General features: G+C 38.7%; 1 protein-coding gene across 1 annotated transcript; it reads left to right on the top strand.

The window, feature by feature from the left end:
* Nucleotides 1-17,143: 17,143 nt before the first annotated feature.
* On the top strand, nucleotides 17,144-18,666 carry LOC145086453 (diphthamide biosynthesis protein 3-like). The gene is made up of 2 exons (XM_079024211.1): nucleotides 17,144-17,299; nucleotides 18,141-18,666. The coding sequence occupies exon 2, from the start codon at nucleotides 18,178-18,180 to the stop codon at nucleotides 18,430-18,432; it is 255 nt and encodes an 84-aa protein (XP_078880337.1). The 5' UTR covers nucleotides 17,144-17,299; nucleotides 18,141-18,177; the 3' UTR covers nucleotides 18,433-18,666.
* The last annotated feature ends 631 nt before the right edge of the window (nucleotides 18,667-19,297 follow it).

Genomic DNA, 19,297 nt, shown 5'->3' with positions numbered 1-19,297 from the left:
TCTAGAAGATGATCCTATATGTATTATTCATTCTAGGGTCAGGGATGGTCGCACCTGGCTAAGCAGGTTTGAGTTGTGGTTTGGTTTCAACACCAGTTGGTGGTAGTTTGAACCCTAAGTGGGGGAGAACTGGGTGTTCCGGTTGAAGGATCATCGATCTTTTCGAGTTTATGGTATTAAGAGGATGGTTCATAGGGGTCTGCGGTACTAGTATGTGGGATCTCGGTTCAGGATTTGGGCAAGGAAGGAGTATATAGTAGGTGGCGATCGGATATATGTGTTTAGGAGACACATGAGTTGTCCCTCAGCAGAAAGTGGTTGGTTCAGGGCTCATTGTAGCTATTGTTTCTTTTTTGGGTCTCAATGAATAGGTGAGGAGCTGTTGGGATCACTCAAGTTGAGTATCGGTTGTTGAGAAATTTGTCAGCTCGTTGCATGGATTTCTAATTATAGTCTAGCTTCGGTAGAGGTCGATCATGAAATTAGTTCCCGAGTTGGGTATGTTGGGTCGTGTTTTGTATAATATGTTGCGTCTATTGGGCTCGTTAGCTAGTCCATTTTTGTGTCTCCGGTATGGGCCTGTCCATCCGTGAGTTTAGTAAGGTTTAATATAAATATAGGTGCTTGCATGCATCTTAGGTTAACGATAGAATAGAACGATCAGAGCATTATTCAGAAGTTTATTATTATCGTTCTTGTAACCCTAAATCCTCTACAGCGGAAGTTCTTAGTCGAGCTCTGCTGAGGATTGTTTGATCTAATCATTCGACATATTTTGATCCACTCTTGTCTTATTTATTGTTTTGTGTTCATTGCAATACCTGTTACAAAGATCTAATCGATCTTCACATTTGTTTTATAACTTATCAATTGGTATCAGAGTAGGAGGCTGTGTAATTCATACACATCTTTTCTGTGAAAAAGGGTGCGATTAGGGTTATTCCGCATTAACTAATATTTATTGAGCCGTCATCCCATAATTGACGTAACTCAGCATTTATTCGTTTTGCCCTAATTTAATATATTACAAGTCTGATCTTTTAAACAGGTTATTCGATCAAGCATGGACGAGTCACAATCAAATCCCATTAACATCTCAAACAGCATTGGATCAACGACGAATATTCCCATCCTTTACACCCAGGATTATGAAGTCTGGGCACATCACTTTGAAGATTATGTCATTGGATCTGAGGACAACGGATATCTTATTTGGGAAGCAATTGTGTCTGGACCATTCGCTCATTCAGCAACATCAAGAATCATTAAAACTCAGAAAGAGTATAATGATCTGTTGAAAGACGTAAAAGATATTGCCCAAGACGAAAAGGATAAATTTCAGTGCAATATTAAAGCATTGAGATTAATCAGATTCGCTCTTCAATCTGATACTTTCAGGCTAGTGAGTTCGTGCAGCACTGCTAAAGAAATATGGGATAGGCTGCGAAAGTTATATTCCACAGACGAAGATCTCGAGCATTCCATTCAAACCTTACTTTTGTCCGAGTTTGGTGAATTCAAGCAGAGTCCTAAAGAAACTGTAACTCAGGCGTTCGATCGCTTCAATCATCTTCTTAGTAAGATGATTAAACATGATATTGAAAGGAAGTTGATTGAACAAAAGGTTACGTTTTTAAACGGTCTTACATCTGAGTGGAGAGCGGTTGTGTCCACTGTTAAAGCACATGAGTAATTCAAATCTTACTCATTGGCAAAGCTGGTAGGGATTTTGAAATCCCAAGAAAAGATTGTCTTGCAAGAGAAAAATGTGGTTTAAGCTTGGGATCATTGGCCCTTCTGTCCAAAAGCAAAGGTGTGATGGAAGATGAAGACCTTAACTTAGAGGACTATGACCTTACCTCTGAAGACTATGCAATGATGGTGTCAAACCCAAAGAGATTAATCAAGAAAAGGTTTCCTACCAATAAGAACCGAAATTGGCAAGGAAGTTATAGTTCTGAAAAGGTCAGGGAAGAACCGAAGGCAGAAGAAGCAAAGAAGGAACCGAAAGCTGAAGGAGATTCGGGTGTGAACTGCTACTATTGTGGAGGAAAGAACCACTATGCCAAAGATTGTGTCCTCAAGAAAATGGCAGAAAAGGATGAGGAGAAAGTTGAAGAAGCTATGTTAATGAAAAGGCTGGAAGAGATCAAGAAAAAGAAATATGTCACTAACCCTTCAATGAATGCTTTAATTGTGCAGGGTTCGATAGCAGATGATGAGTTTGGTGGCGTGGAGATATGGTCATCCGACTCTGAGGATGATGAAGTAAGGAAGCAATCTCATGGAAAGGCTTATGTTGCGAAAGATGAAGGAAGCGGTGGAAAGTGCTTGATGGTGTCGGATGTATCTCAAATGAGGGGATACAACACAGACGGTGGGAATGAAGACACAAAGGAGCGAGAGGACTTGTGCTTCACAGCAAAACCTTTCAGCATGCAGTTTAATGAGCTTGACGAATTAATCAAGAAGGTAAAATCCATTTTTGTTTCATTCAAAGTCCCACAAAGTTCATATGAAAAGAATTAAAAAATGTAAATTCAAGAATCTCTCATCTAGACAACAGTTTAACTCAAACATGAGTCACAAATTCTAACCTAACTGACCAAATAAGCAGGGTGTCTTCAAAGAGTGAGGAACGGAGGATGTGGATCGAGCTGAAGGAGTCGGAGTTAATCAAATCCAAGGACGAAAACATTTATTTACAAAGAGACAATTTGAAACATTTAAAACAGAGAAATGTCTTTTGTTTAATTGCTAAGCGTCTTTACACTAATATCACTCAACTTCATTTGAACTGTGAAATAGGGCAGAAAATTCATCGCATGATTTTTCCCTTCCTTGAGTTTAAGGAGGATGAAATCGACGTTGAAGCATATAATTGTGAAAGTGTAGTTTCGTCTGAGGATGTAAATCCGACATATATGTATGGTCTAGACAAAATCGAATCTTTCATAAAGTCCAAGGACCATAAGGACATGCTGAAAAATCTTTTGGATGAAAATGATAAACTAAAACTAAGGACCGAAACCATACAAAAGTTTGACTTATTGAGTGCCAACTTGGGCTCAGAAAATAAAATTGATGTTGAAAATGCATCCGAGCTTAATGAGGATGATGATATGAGTGAAATTTCTGTAGAGGACGAAGTTGATTGTTCTGAGTTTGTCAAGAGCGAACCCGAAAACCACAAAAATCTTATTTCAAAAAATTCTGTGGAGTTTGCTCGTCTGTCCCAACAAAAGTCCCCGATCCTTGAAGAAAAGGCTGTTGTATACCAAAAGGTAAGAACGACTCCAAATCAGGTGTATAAGGTCACAGGTGTAACCGAACATCAGACAGCCGAACTCACAACCATTGTAAACAAAGATAATGTCGATGGTTGTGATGAGTTCTTCTGGTCCGCCCCTATCGACAATGCTGACGAAACCGTTGGTCTATCAGAAAGGACGTCATGGAAAACCAAAGGCAAATATGTGCCAGAACCTTTGAACAAGCCTGATAGCTTCGATGTGCCAAGTACTAGTGGTACAAAAGATGTTCCTGAAGAAAAAGAAGTTTCTGCAAAAGAAGTCACTCCCTCAAGCGAAACATCATCAGTTCAAAGTGAACCAGCTGCCAGAAAGCAAAAACAAAAAGCGAATATCCATCGTCAGCCAAAGCAGGTGAAAAATCAAAAACAGCAAAGGAATCAGAGATACAAGAAGAATCTCTCTGAACGAAAACAGTTTTGGCAATCTCAAAACGCCCATTTCTCTTATCATGACAGAAATTCTAAGTCAGAGAAAAGTACTGTTAGATCGCAAGAAAGTAATAACAACCGAAGGGAGAGGTTCGGTTCTGAGGGTCATAACAACCGAAAGGATACGTTCGGTTCTGAAAATTATGACAACCAAAGGCAAAGGTTCGGTTCAGAAAACACAAGCTACCAAAAGCATAAGTTCGGTTCTGAGAGCAAAAGCAACCAAAGTTCTAGGTTCGGTCCCACTAGTGATCAAAAACAAAAGGATCACTTAGAACCTCAAGTCAAGAAAACATCTCAGTCTAAATTCTCTCGTTCTACTTCTTCTAATTCTTCTAATTCCTCTCAACCACATTCTAAATTCAATTCTGTCCGCACTCAAAAACCTAAATCTTCAACAGATCTGAAAGGAAAATCGAAGGTTTCATCAGTCGAAACAAATCAAAATCATCCCAAAGTCCAAATACCTAAACCAGAATCCAAACCGAAAGCAACAAATCCCAATAAAATTAAGGTTTTCACCATTAAAAAGAAAGATGAAACAACGTTAATAAAAAGAACATATCTTGTTGACATCTCTCTTACTATTCCTGTTCCTGTGAAAGGCTCACGTGGACCCAAGAAACTTTGGGTTCCTAAATCTGCTTAATTTTTGCAGGTTATCAGTGACGAGCAGTTTGACGAAGAATGGTATATTGACAGTGGCTGCTCGCGTCACATGACAGGAAGGAAGGAAGAGCTGAGGGAATTTAGGTCTCTTTCAAACGGTGGAAATGTCAAGTTCGGGAACAACTCATTCGGCACAATAAAAGGCTATGGAATGATAACAAATGGTGATTTTACGATAAGGAAGGTCGCATACGTTGAAGGACTACAGCACAACCTCATCAGTGTATCTCAGCTTGTTGGAGGTACCGGTCTCAAGGTCTCATTCGATGATGAGGGTTCGGAAATAATTGAAAAGAAAACAAAAAGAGTAATTCTCAATTCGGAGCGCAAAGGCGAAATGTTTCCCCTGAACCTCAAACCCATCAAAGGGAATCCAGCTATCTGCCTGTTATCCAAAGCACAATCTAACGAAAGCTGGCTGTGGCACCGAAGGCTCTCTCATCTCAACTTTAAGGATATCAACAAACTTGTCACTGGAGGTCATGTTCGAGGTCTTCCATTGCTCAAGTACAATCGAGAACATTTATGTGCTGCATGTGAAATGGGGAAGCAGAGTCGTCAAAGTCACCCATCAATTGTAAACACTAAAGTTGTTGAACCACTAGAGTTAATTCACGTTGATTTGTGTGGTCCATCATCTATCGAAAGCATCGGTGGTAGCAAGTATATTCTTGTCATTGTTGATGACTTTTCGCGTTTTACATGGGTGTTCTTTCTGAAGCACAAATTTGAAGCGACTCTCAAGCTAAAGATGTTTATCAAGCAGGTTGAAGTACAGCTGAAGAAAGTCGTTTGCAACATCAGGAGCGATAATGGGCTGGAGTTCAAAAATAAAGAATTCGAAGAATTCTTGGCCGAAAAAGGAACCAGTCACAACTTCTCAGCTCCCTACACCCCTCAACAAAATGGGATTGTCGAAAGACGAAACCGATCTTTGTGTGAGGCGGCCCGAACCATGCTAAGTTTTGCTTCTTTACCTTTATATTTTTGGGCTGATGCTATTGCTGCAACATGTTTTACGCAGAACAGGTCATATCTCAATAAGCGATTCACTCTCACTCCTTATGAGATCATCAACAACAGGAAGCCAAATGTTAAATTTTTCCATGTATTCGGCTCACGGTGCTTCATCTTCAATTCTAAAGAACATCATAACAAGTTCGATGTCAAAGCCGATGAAGGGATATTTCTGGGCTATTCTCTCACTTCGAAAGCCTACAGGGTATTAAACAAGCGCTCGAGGAAAATAGAAGAAACTTATTATGTGACTTTTGATGATAGCTATGTCAAAAAGCTAAAGGCCAACGAAGACACAGTTGGAGAAATCTTTTCTCAAACAGGCCAAGTCACAGCCTCGATCGCAAACCTATTTGAGAAGTTTGTCGAGTTATTCGATGAACCAGAGAAGGCTATTCTCTCGGAAGCCAGTGCAGCAGACAACAAAGTAGATCATCTGAAGAACTCATCGAAGATGCTGCCAAGCAAATGAATGAAGGAGGATCAAGTTCCAACGAACCTCCACAGCACGATGCTTCAGTTGAGGGGGAGGACCCATCTTCTTCATCACAGCCGAGCTCACATGCTGAGGGGGAGAACAGTTCTCAAGCTGCTCCCGAACGCACAGCAGTACCCGAAGGAGCTACAACACCCGAAAGTGCTACAACACCCGAAGGTGCATCAACACCCGAAAGCTCGACACCACCTGAAACCCCTGTAGCTCCAGAAACTCAAGACACACTTGAAAGCTTGTTTGTCGAGGGGGAGAATGCTGATACGCTTTATGACGATGACAGTCAATCTGAACTAGAAGAGACGATAAACGCTGAATTGGATCCATCTTATGATCCAAATTACCCTCCTCTTGTCAAATGGACCAGAGATCATCCTGTCTCCCAGGTTGTCGGTAATGTCTCTGAAAAGGTCCTGACCCGATCACAACTAAAGGCAAAACAAACTTCCTTATTTTCAAAAGTAGAATTCTGTATGTTTAGCTCCTTTGTCTCAAAAGTTAAACCAAAGACAGTTATCACTGCTCTTGATCACTCCGATTGGGTTCAAGCTATGCAAGATGAACTGAATGAATTCGAAAGGAATAAAGTTTGGCGCCTCATTCCAACTCCTCAAGATGCCTCAGTTGTTGGTCTCAAATGGGTCTTCAGAAATAAGATGGACAAGGAAGGCAACGTGATACGAAACAAAGCCCGTCTGGTGGTGAAAGGATACTGTCAGGAGGAAGGAATCGACTATGAAGAAACTTTTGCTCCTGTAGCTAGGCTGGAATCCGTTAGAATATTTCTTGCCTATGCTGCACACAAAAACTTTAAGGTCTACCAAATGGATGTCAAGTGCGCATTTCTAAATGGAGAACTTGAAGAAACGGTGTACGTGGAGCAACCTCCTGGATTCGTCAATGAAAGGTACCCCAATCACTATTACATCTTGGACAAAGCCGTATATGGACTGAAACAAGCTCCGAGGCCCTGGTATGAAACGCTTACCAAGTTTTTAAAGATGTCCAAATTCAAACAAGGTTCGGTTGACCCAACCTTCTTTCGTAAGAAGGAAGGTAACCACCTTATGATTGTTCAAATTTATGTCGATGATATCATCTTTGGCTCAACGAATCCTAACTTAACGGCTGAATTCAGAAAGCTGATGGAGACTAAATTTGAAATGAGCTCAATGGGTCCAATTAACTTTTTCCTTGGTTTAAATATTAGATAGGGACCCGAAGGCATCTTTATTAATCAGGAAGCTTACACGAAGACTCTCCTTGCAAAATTTGGCATGATGGGAGATTCAAAGGTTAAAGTTCCAATGGCATTCGGCACCAAGCTCACTCCATCCTTGGATAAGCCAGCAGTTGATATTACGCTATATCACCAGATGATCGGTTCTCTGATGTATCTTACTGCTAGCAGGCCTGATATAATGTTCTCTGTTTGTTACTGTGCTAGATTTCAGGCGAATCCACGTGAACCTTATATGCTTGCAGTGAAGAACATACTCCGATATCTCAAGCGAACTACCTCTTTAGGCCTATGGTATCCATCCAACTCAGGCTTCTTCGTTCAAGCCTACTCAGATGCAGACCTTGGAGGTTGTGGACTAGACAGGAAAAGCACCACGGGAGGCTGCCAATTCCTTGACGGGAAGTTAGTTAGCTAGAAATCAAAGAAACAGACTTGTGTGTCTTTGTCTACAGCTGAAGCAGAATACATTGCAGCTGCCTCCTGTACTTCTCAAGTGATTTGGATCCAAAGTCAACTCCGGGACTATGGACTCAATATGAAAAAGATCCCACTATATTGTGACTCTGAAAGTGCAATTAGGATCTGTCATAACCCAGTGCAACACTCCAAGACTAAGCACATAGCACTGAGGTATCACTTCATTAAGGATCATGTGGAAGATGGGAACGTCGAAATTCATTTTGTTCGAACCACTGATCAACTGGCTGACATCTTCACCAAAGCTCTTCCTGAAGCGTCGTTCAACAAAATTCTACAAGGGCTAGGTATGATGGAATTGGAGTCAGTACCAAAAATTACCTCTCAAACTCAAACGTAAGAAGCGAAATAGACCGAACGTTCGGGTTAGGGTTTTGTACTAATGTACCGAAATGAACCGAACGCTCGGGTTCGGTTGAATAATCTGCTTTTCGCTCATCAATCAAAGGTAGTTTTCTTGGTTGTAGATCTTATGTATAATTGTTCCAAATACATTTATCTTATTGTCGAAGTTATTCTCTTTTTAAAACCTATTTTCTTTGGCAACCGAAATATACCGAACGTTCGGGTTCGGTTCCAAAAATTTTCTCACCCGAAATAAACCGAACGCTCGGGTTCGGTTCCAAAGTTTTTCACAACCGAAATAAACCGAACGTTCGGGTTTGGTTCCATTTTTTTTTCTTTTTCTCTGTGTTTTTTTATGTCTTATTTCTTTTTTTTTATTATAAAAAATTCCAAAATATTTTTTTTAAATTCAAAAACTCCAAAAATATTTTGTTCTTTATTTTCCTTTTGGCTTTAATTTTATTTGTGTGTTCGTTTATGGGGAAATTGTTGAATTAGCTACGTGTCCCTAGAAGCATGCTGCTGTATGTGTCCAAAGCCTCGCCTGATTCTGAATAATAGCCTTAATGACTTGGTATACACAAACCTTGTCTTCCCAATTAGGCTATCATATTTATTCTAATCATGAGCTACCTAACTCTCTTCTCACATGAGATAAGAGTTTTCTGCTTGGTCCTATTTTTTACAGCATAGGTACTTTGATTTCTTACACCATCTAAATTGCATTTCTCCATCACATTCGTTTCACAAACGTAACCCTTGAGACTCTCAGAAATTACCACTGAGGTTTATGGTTACACAATTACTGTGTTCATGATCTTAGTTTCGTGCCACTACGAGCTAAGTGAAACCCAAAATTCAATACCCAATACGAATTGACGGTGAACAATTAATTTGCTCTAGTTTTCACTAATGAATTGACGGACGTACCTCCATGAAATCTCAAAATTTTCTTTTGTGTGATTCCTATGAAATTGTTAAAACCAATAACATTTCTTCCCTTGGGATCCGGTTTTAAATTTTTGTAGAGATTTTATATATATATTTCCTAGCCAAATTAAATTATCTCCAACCTACTTGTTCAATAGACTACACCGGTCTCACAAGTACTTCGTTCGCTATCTATCTTATATCAAGATTAGGAATTTTGAGTCGAAGCGAAAGCCACCCTAATAAGCCTAGTTAAAAGAAGTCTTTCAACACTTCTTAATAAGTGTTTGATCGTTATTCAACGGGAAACCACACAAACACTTTAAGGTCTCTCTTGACTTTGAAGGAAGAGATTCGTGCCCGGGATCATTTATTTCGTGTCTTTATTGACATCACATATTTTCCTAAAATTATTGCTTTATTTCTTTTCTTTTACACCCTAAGCACGAAAATCTTTGATTTTCCTAAATTCAGGTTATATTAATTACAAGGCATTTTACTTGGATTGGCGGTTGATTAAAGGTTGTGGTTGATTTTAATCCACGTGGGAGCATTTTTCAAAAGATGGCGTTATAATTTAAAGGGATAAAATGATGACATGCTGACTCAGGCGGGAGTCTAATCGATTTGATGATAGCAAGATTCCATTGCTTCTGCAACCTCCGCCATAGATGCCTCAACAAAAGCCTGTCAGGCTGCGACCGAAAAAGTCGATAAACTATTTTCTGATGCCTCTTCCCTGTTAAAGTCTTTACAGGAGAGTACAGATGCTGCCAAGACTTCGTTGGAACCTATTGTTCACCAGCTGGCAACGTCAGTCTCCACTGAGTTGAAGTCCTTCGCTTCTTTTCGTCAAACGCTATCAGACGACAACTCAGCCTTTCGCACAACCATTGATGAGCGTCTCTCAAAGCTACAAGAAGATTTGGCTGCCGAGAACTCTCTTATGGATGTTCTAGCCAGGAAGACCACAGCTCTGAAGGTCAAGAGCGTTCAACTCTCCAACTCTCAACAGGAGATTGACTCTCTTCGGTCTGAAAGGGAGGTGATAAAGTCGTGTGTTTTGGATGTCCACTTGCCATCTCCAACATCCTCAAAGCACATGATCCTATTCTTAACTATACTGTGAGGCGTGACCTTGTAGAGAAGCTCGCTCCCGCCCTTGCCCTGCTCAGCAAAATCGAAGGGCTACTTGATTTCGTGTCCATTCCGAAACAAGGGGGAGAGAAGGAATCAATGTCTCAACCACCTCCTACCTCAAAGTTAACTCACACAACCGAACCTCCTCCAGTAGGCCAAGCCTCCGGTTCTGGTGTGAAAGACAAACGCAAAAAGATTGCTGAGGAGGATGAAGATGAAGATAAAGAGACAATCGCTGATTTGTTGAAGCGAAAAAGTCGAAACGATGAGGCTGATATCAGTGCTCGTGTGGCTAGAGAGGCTAAAGAAGCAGAACGAAAACAGAAGGAAGCCCACGACCTTCTTGAGATTAGGAAAACTCTTTTTCCTGCCTGGACTCTCGAGAGGATGATAAAAGAAGCCATTGACACACCGAGTATCTTGTGGCTGGAACCTGTAATCTCTCTTGATTGTTCCAACACTGTCGACTCACAGTTCGACATGCCACTGACCCGAAAGGCGTTCATCTTTCATGCCTTCTCCAACGTTGCAGAGTTCCCTCATCCTCATCCACAGGTTGATCGGGACTTAATCAAATTTTATCTGAAGGCTGCTCAACCTCAGTATCAGACTTGGAGCGCTCAGAAAATTGTCAACGTTTGGGTCTTGAAGCCGTATAGTGAAGGGAACTTCATCAACATTCGGTTCAAGGTACTTCGGGGATCTGCCAAAACCGAACATGCTATTTCCCTTGCAGATCTTCCCAACCTTAATCCCCATGATTGGATTATCTTGCACAACATCCTACTCACCAACGAAGCTGAATACAGTCCGATCATCGACCATTTCAAGAGGATGCTCGTGTGCTACAGCATGGAAGTTGCACTGATGGATCAAGAGATTGCGAGCGTATTTAAGAAGAAACCAACAATATCTCCTGTTGGCTCTACCAGTGATCTCAACCAAATGCAGATGGGTAAAATTGACTCGAGAAGGAATTCGGTCATGTTCACCAGGAACGAAGGACAGAAATGTCTTTTCACCTTGGCTGACAAACACCTCTACACTACTGCTTGTTTAGAGCATGTTTTGGGGATCATCCACAGATGCAAGCAGAACACAGCGGATTATGTCAAGTACTTCGATGACATGATTCAATGGTACATTCGGTTCAGACAGATATTCTCGCGCTAATCTCTCGTCTGTTTGATACTACGAAGAAAGTTCCTGCTGCTGGCCCAAGAAAGAAGAAGAAGTAGTCTCGCTCCAATTTGACGCAAAGGGGGAGATTGTTGGGTCGTGTTTTGTATAATATGTTGCGTCTATTGGGCTCGTTAGCTAGTCCATTTTGGTATCTCCGGTATGGGCATGTCCATCCGTGAGTTTAGTAGGGTTTAATATAAATATAGGTGCTTGCATGCATCTTAGGTTAACGATAGAATAGAACGATCAGAGCATTATTCAGAAGTTTATTATTATCGTTCTTGTAACCCTAAATCCTCTACAGCGGAAGTTCTTAGTCGAGCTCTGCTGAGGATTGTTTGATCTAATCATTCGACATATTTTGATCCATTCTTGTCTTATTTATTGTTTTGTGTTCATCGCAATACCTGTTACAAAGATCTAATCGATCTTCACGTTTGTTTTATAACTTAACAGGGTACATTCAGCTCGCAAGTTTTGGTTCATTAGATCTAATGTCAATGTGTTCTTGATCATTGGTCGTTTCGTTCATCATTCAGCGGAGATTCTGATGGGTTTTGATAAAAACGATATGTTTGTTTTTCATAAAATGAGCCAACTTGATAAATGTGTGACCTTATAGTGAATGCATGTCGCGAATCAGAAAATTTCTGGTGAAATGCAAGTGGAAATCCTTAGATCTCAGGATTTGAATTATGCACCGAGTTGGTTTTGGACGAGGATACCTTTGGAAGTTGAGGGTGTATATATATATATATATATATATATATATATATATATATATATATATATATATATATATATATATGCGCAAGATCTTACCACAGAAACTTATGGATTTAGGAATTTGTGTAATGGATCATCAGTTAGAAGGTTTAGGACCAAAAAGGGATGTATGTAGTGTGGATGGTAGAAAATACCCTTGTGAATGTGCTTTGGAATGGTTCTACATATATGTAGGTCTAGCAATTTATGGGACTACAGAATTATAGCAGCAGCGTATCGGTTCCATAGTTAAGGAATCAGTGTCTTGTTCGGCATTAGAATCTTTAACTCCCAGATTGTATCTTGTTGCTCATTGTGTTCATGGATTCATTAACTTCAGGGTGAGTCTTTTACTCGAAGGATTATCTAAGCTTTCTATCAAGTGAAAAGTTTCAGTAGCAAGGACTGGTTAGTGATTCTGTTTTCAGTGGGAACAACAAGATAATCACGGAATGGAAGTGTTATGGTCAGTTGGAATACGAAGTGGAATTGTAATATCAATGTTTTGCCATATGTTGTTTGTCAGGGGCCAGACAAGGTTTAGAATCTTGGATTTCAGGCAGAATAGTAATGGTTATTATTCGGGGGTAGTAGAAGAAGTTCTCTAGTTATCCAGTATGACTGGGAGGTAGTAAGGAGTGATTCGAGGACAAAATCTAATTTAAGTAGGGGAGAGTTGTAACATCCATTTCCTTGGATGAATCAGATTAGGGTTTCGGTGGGTCAAAACATTGGATTTTTGTGAAAAAAGGTTCCTCACAATGTGAGGCATGGAGGCTCACGGCGTGAGGAGGGCCGCATGAAGATTTTATCCGAGACTGAGCTCACTACAAGAGTAATAAGAGCTCAAACAGAACATTCTATACATTACGGGTAAGAGCCAGGGTTTTCATACAAAGGGTTTTCATTCAAAACAACGATATACAATTCAGCCTTGGTAACCAAGCATACAAACTAATCCATTATTCACTACTATAGAAACCCGTAACAAACCTATATATTGAAAAATATTGGATTTTCTTGGGAAGCATACAAACAATTTACAGATTCAATGAAAGGTTTTCATTACAAAAACATGCTTATGAACTCACCAGTTTAATGTTGATACTCTTTTCAAAACCACTTGTAGTCTCAAGAAATCAGTAGACAGGTACCTCAGCAAACTTTTGAGAAGACGGAGCATATAGAGATACGTCTTTATTTTGTTGCTTTTGATGTATATAAATATGAATCAAACAAATGTAAATACCTTTTTAATATATATTCAATGTAATGGTTGTGTTTACTTTGATTACTATGATGCAATTGTTGTGATACTACATATGATGTCATTCACCCCCGAACATTTCTGTCGTTTCGGTTTGGGGGTGTGACACTATGCCAGGCGGGATCTGATGTCGGGCAGGGCCTGATGTCGGGCAAGTCCTGATGTAGGGGGCGGGGCCTAGTATATGTTTCTAGTTTTATGGTATGTGGTAAGTTAGGGAACTCACTAAGCTTCGTGCTTACGGTTTTCAGTTTTGATTTTAGGTACTTCCTGTAGCGAAGGGAAGAGCTCAGGATGACTGCATTGCACACACCAAGATGTTTTAGCATGGGATGTTTTACTTTGATGTTTTGATACTCTGATAATAATGTTTGAGATACTATAAATTATGTTTTGATGAAACAATCAGATAATATGGTTTTAGTAATGATTTAAAAATGATATTTTTGGTCATGATTTTTGGGATGTGACATTAGGATTTCCCACGTATTTAAGCCCCATTAACTCAGTTTTAGGGTTCATTTGTTAGCCTCCACCTTCCCCTTACTCAGTAAAGCCCTAACCCTAGCCTTTTTTTGTGTTTCTTGAGGTTTTGGTGGAGTTTTGATGGTTTGAAGAGGAGGAGATCACCATAGAATCATAGTTGCAGTTTGGAAGCCTCATTTGCAACCTTTAACTAAACTTCTAGACCAATGTGAGTAATCAAAAGCCAAGCTTTATGTTTCCTTGTTGCCAGATCTAAGGTTTTATGCATATTTATCCAAGATCTTAAGAGTTGGGGTGTTGGGACTCCATAAAGTTGGCAACTTTATAGGTCCTTAGGGTTCCTAGATGCTTATATGTCATGGATCTGAAGTTTGGATGATGTTGGAGTTCATACATGAGAATTGATCCTCTTTTTCTCCATGAATGACCCATTTTGAGCTTGTGTATTGTATTGGACATTCAAGGCCTTAAAGCATTGATTTTTATGACCGTAGGAGTGTTTGGAAGCCTCTTGGAAAAGATGGATTGGTAGCTTAATGGATTAAGAGGTTTTTGGACCAAAATGGCGTACAGACGGATCTCACAACGTGTGGAAGATGCATGTCACGTCGTAAGGGTTGAAGCCTTGATTATTTTGTACTGTAACGGCTCACGACATGGACCATAGATGGCCATGTCGTGAGGGCCTACTGACCGTTGACTTTCGTTGACCATTGACTCTTTTACCAAGTGTGACCAAGGGTATTTTGGGTATTTTGGATGATGTTTGAGATGTTGAACTAGGCCTTGGATTCGAGCCAAGTAAGAAAAGGGTGGAATGTTCTTTTACCCTTTATGAAGTTGGATTATGGATTGGGCCTTGTATTTTGGATTATCAGGATAATTATTGATTAAGATTGTATTTGTTAGTTGGCGCGAGGTTATCCGGTTCAACAACTTGGGCAGGCATTTGAGTATTAGCGAATTGAGGTGAGTTTTCCTCATTGTACTTTTGGGTCGAAGGCCCCAAGGCCGACCCATTGAATTGTTATCCTGGTTTATCGCATGTTGGTATGGTGTAGTGGTCTTTTAAACCTGTACCCTAGTATATATGATGATGTTATTCTTAGTGATCTGTTTGATTTGCTTGTTATATATTTATTGGCTATATGTTTACCGGTTGCATGTGTAGTTGTGGTGTGGTTAGGTTGAGACTGTACTACTTTAGTCTGTCAGTCAACAATCCCGATAATGTTTGTATTGATATGTTGTTATGGTTTACTGCCTATATGTGTGTTGGATATGTATATGTCGAATTGTTGTGTGTGGTTGGGTTGAGGCGGACCAATATCGACTGAGGTTAAAAGACCCAGGGCGTCCCAGATATACTACATGCCATACCAGTTAAGCCGAACATCCGAAGAACGTTCTAGATAGACTAAAGGCCCGGTGAGGTATTCCAGTCATGCTGAAGGTTCAGTGAGCATACCAAATAATCTATAGGCCTGTGAGGCGTTCTAGTCATGCTGAAGGCTTTGTGAGCATACCAGATAGTCTGTAGGCCGATGCGGCATTCCAGTTAGTCTGACGGCTCTGTATGCATGTTGTTGGTTTGTTATCTTTTTGTGTGATGGTTTTTTGGGGGAAACTCACTGAGTTTCGTCCTTACAATTTTGGTTTATGGTTTCAGGTAACTTAGTGGCAAGGCGAATGCGTGACCATACATATCCTTGGTTTTACGATGGGATGGATCTTTAAAAACTCTTATTTTAAATTATAATTTGAAAATAATAATTTTGTAATCACTTTTATTAGTACATGGATTGTTTTGGAAAGTTTAAATTTATTGAAATTTTTGGGATGTTGCAATTAGAAAGATTTGGTTAGGTGTTGAAGTCACAGAAGATGACCCCACATTTTGAAACATTGGGATCTTCCTGGTGTACGATGATTTGTCTCAAAGATTAAAAAAAACAAAAAGAAACAACTATCAGAAGAAGAAGAGTTATTGTGAAGAAGAACTAATGAAGCATTTAGCAATATATTTGTTTAGTTATGAAGGTTTGTAAAGGTGAATTTTTCTTTATTTTGATTTTGAGGTTTGACATTTATCTTTGTTGGATGAAACAGGCCTACATGCAATGGATCTAATTATCCTAAGTAAAGTTACCAATTTTATCGTTAAAATTGGACTTTAAGCTCTTAGAATAAAAAACAATTTTTAAAACAAAACCTAACGTTTATAGGGTTAAAATGTCATTTTTGCTAAAACAAAATACTTATCTATTTGTGGTAGCATCTTAACGCCTCTTAATAAAAGGTAGGTCTAAATCTTTTTTATTTAGAGCGTTTGGTTAGATGTTATTTTTCCATCTAAATCTGAAAATATCATCTTATTCGGTAAGATATGTAGTCGCATCGGAAAAGAAAACAAAAAAGAACTCGCTTTTTTTACCCTGAATTTACCCTCGTCTCTCCTTTCCCGTCCATAGAACACCAAGCCTCATCTCTTCTGCCTCTCCATTTTCCACGCCAGAGAGCATCAGCAACACCCTCGCACCACCAGAGCTGAAGTCGCACACCATCTGCCTCAGTTGCCACCGTCACACATCAAGCTCGATGCCTCTTAAGGTATGCATTTTGTTTTTCAACGAAGAAATCAATGATGTTTTTGTTGATATCAATGGTTCGTTGTTGAAATCAGTGAATTCTCCTCCACATTTGATGAAAATGTAAGCTAATTTCTTAGAATTAAGAGGATGTTTGGCTAAGCTTAAAAAATTAAGTTTTTAACTTATTACCGGTTCCATAACGGTATAATTTAAAAAGAACACCAGAAGCATTTTTTAAAACAACCTATATATGCTCTAAGGCTATACGGTGTCATGGCTTTTTCATCGATGATATGTTTATGTGGAGGGTATTACCGGCGGTAAATACCGGCCCTCGAAAACAATTATTGCTGCCGGTATATTTCAACTGTGGATTTTTAACACTTTCTCTTTCTATTTCCACCGCTCGAATTAATGCCTTTTTTTTCCAACTTCCATTGATATTTAAAGTAAGAGAACAACCTTTTACCCCTGGTAAAAAATTGCAACACACTATAACTCAATTTTGATAAGGCACATATCCTTACTAAAAACTTTATGTTTAAAGTTTGAGAAATTAAATATCTTTTTTACTGTTTTTTTTTCTTACAAATCCTTCTATTTAATTAAATAATGACATATTTAATATTTAATATTTAATATTTAATATCACTTTAATAATATTTTAATATATTAACAGAGTCATTTAATTGAAAGATTTATAAGAACAAACTTAAAAAAAAAAAAAAAAAAAAAAAAAAAAAAAAAAAAAAAAAAAAAAAAGTAATTGACCAATATACTCCGTTTAACCTACTAACCGTATACACAACAGACTTCACGTACGCCTCCATCGATTGCTGCTCCTGTCGTTGCCTCCTCAAGCGAGCCCTCCCCTGCTCGTCGCCGTTAGGCATCTCCTCCCCACCGGCCGGAGATCGAAGCAACAACGGAGACCTTCGACCCCACAGCTAAGGTTCGTGTTTGTTCCTGCTGTTGATTTCCTTCGTCTTCTTTTGTTCCTTGCAGTCGATTTTTTTTGTGCTGCTTTCGATCTTCCTTCTATTCCCTGTTTTCTGGTATCTGTTTAACCCTTTGGTTCTCTTAATTTTCTGAATTTTCCATCGATTTGTATTATCTTATTTTAATTGGATATAGGTTTAATAGCTGATTTGAATTTTTTGGTTCTCTAAATTTTCCATCGATATGTATTATCTGAATTTTCCCTGCGTTTTTATCTCTTTCTATATTTTTATTTGCCTCTACGTTTGATCTTTCTTTATTCATGTTTTCTGGTTTCAATCAAAGAAAAGGATAAAGAGGGATTTCCATGATGGGGAAGAACACAAAGTTTTGTATTTGTTATAACCTCACTTTGAGTTTAGTTTTTCTTCATTTATAATGGATACATGTTTTTGCTGATTTATTGCTGATTTTCTGTTCAATTTGTTCAGTGGGTTGATTTCTGAAATATAAGTTGACGTTGCGATTTTTGTTGATTTTTTAAATGTATGAGTGTGTATAGCTGAAATATGTTGCTAAGTTTGTGTTTATTTGCTTAACTATATTCTTGATTTGTTCTTTTTTTATTTATGTTTACTTTGGATGTATGGTGTTTATATATTTTTTCTATAGTTATTCAAGAAGTTGGTTTGGTTATTTAAAAAAAAACAGTTGGTTATTGTATAAAACAGAAATACTAAATTCAACAAGGGTCAACACTGTTTCAACAAAACATGTTACAAATTTAGATACTCTTAGAAATTCAAACCTCTTAAAAATCCAGACCCCTAACCACAAACGATTTCGTTATGCAGTGAAATCAAAGATTTTGTGTTGAGTTGATTAAATACGATGTCCTACGACGATGTGGAGATTGAAGACATGGAATGGAACGAGGAGCTTAAGGCATTCACGTATCCTTGTCCTTGTGGAGACTTGTTTCAGATAACAAAAGAGGACTTGAAAATTGGTGAAGAAATCGCCCGGTGTCCTAGTTGCTCTCTTTACATCACAGTCATATACAACATTGAAGATTTAGATTTCACCAATCAGAAACCGAAAACGAATATCGAACCCACGAAGCAACAACCAGTAGTTGTCGCTTGAAGAAAGAAAAATTCACATCATAAATTTTGTTTGTATGTTAACCTAGGGTTACTATCATTATTAATTTTTTGGTTTTTGGATTTGGGCGTTTGTACTTCGTATGATATGATTGAGTTAACCGTAAGCTAGTTAGTTATGTTGATAGATTTATAGACAACTGGATTGCTGATGGCAACAAGTTTTGATGAAGCCGAGTAAATCAATCAGACTAGGATATGATTTTCTGTTTGTGTATTTGATATTAGGTGTGAGATCTGTGTATTACATGTTGATTTAAAAAAAGATTAAACATTAAGTCCCCGTTTGGTCACGAGAACTAAGTGGAACAGAACAAAACTAAAAAACTTCCCATGGTGTTTGGCGTGTCTCGAACAAGGACTAAATGAAATTTGATCCAGTTCAATGGGACAATTTACTAAAAAATTAGTCCTACCCAAATAGGTGGAACACGGTTGAACACGTTCCTCTCTTTTCTTAATGTGACGAAAATAACCCTACATGGAACGGCTTGCGACTCCAGATTTTTAGTTATCTACATTCTCAAGTTGTTCTCGCATTCATCAAATAATTATCAACTTCTTCGTATAATCATCTCAATCCATTGCAAATACAATTTGATTATCAATTCTTCATCCTTGATTTGATGCCATATGACTTCTCCAGCCATTGAATTCTTATAAATGCCGTCTGATTCTTATCATCACCAGGTATGATTAAACTTCAGAATATGCATTTCTTCAATTAGCTGAACGATATCTTAATTTATATGTTTTAATTTCGATTTGATGCCTTAAACTGCATCTGTTGTTTTGTAAATTCATATGTTTACAATTTTGAATGGCTTGAAGTTATCAGTAATCACTAC

The sequence above is a fragment of the Lactuca serriola genome, chromosome 2, assembly GCF_051521515.1.
Source record: "Lactuca serriola cultivar US96UC23 chromosome 2, Lser_US96UC23_V15, whole genome shotgun sequence".
Classification (NCBI taxonomy): Eukaryota; Viridiplantae; Streptophyta; class Magnoliopsida; order Asterales; family Asteraceae; genus Lactuca; species Lactuca serriola.
The sequence above is the reverse complement of the archived record's forward strand: the minus strand, read 5'-3'. Positions and strand labels throughout refer to the sequence as shown.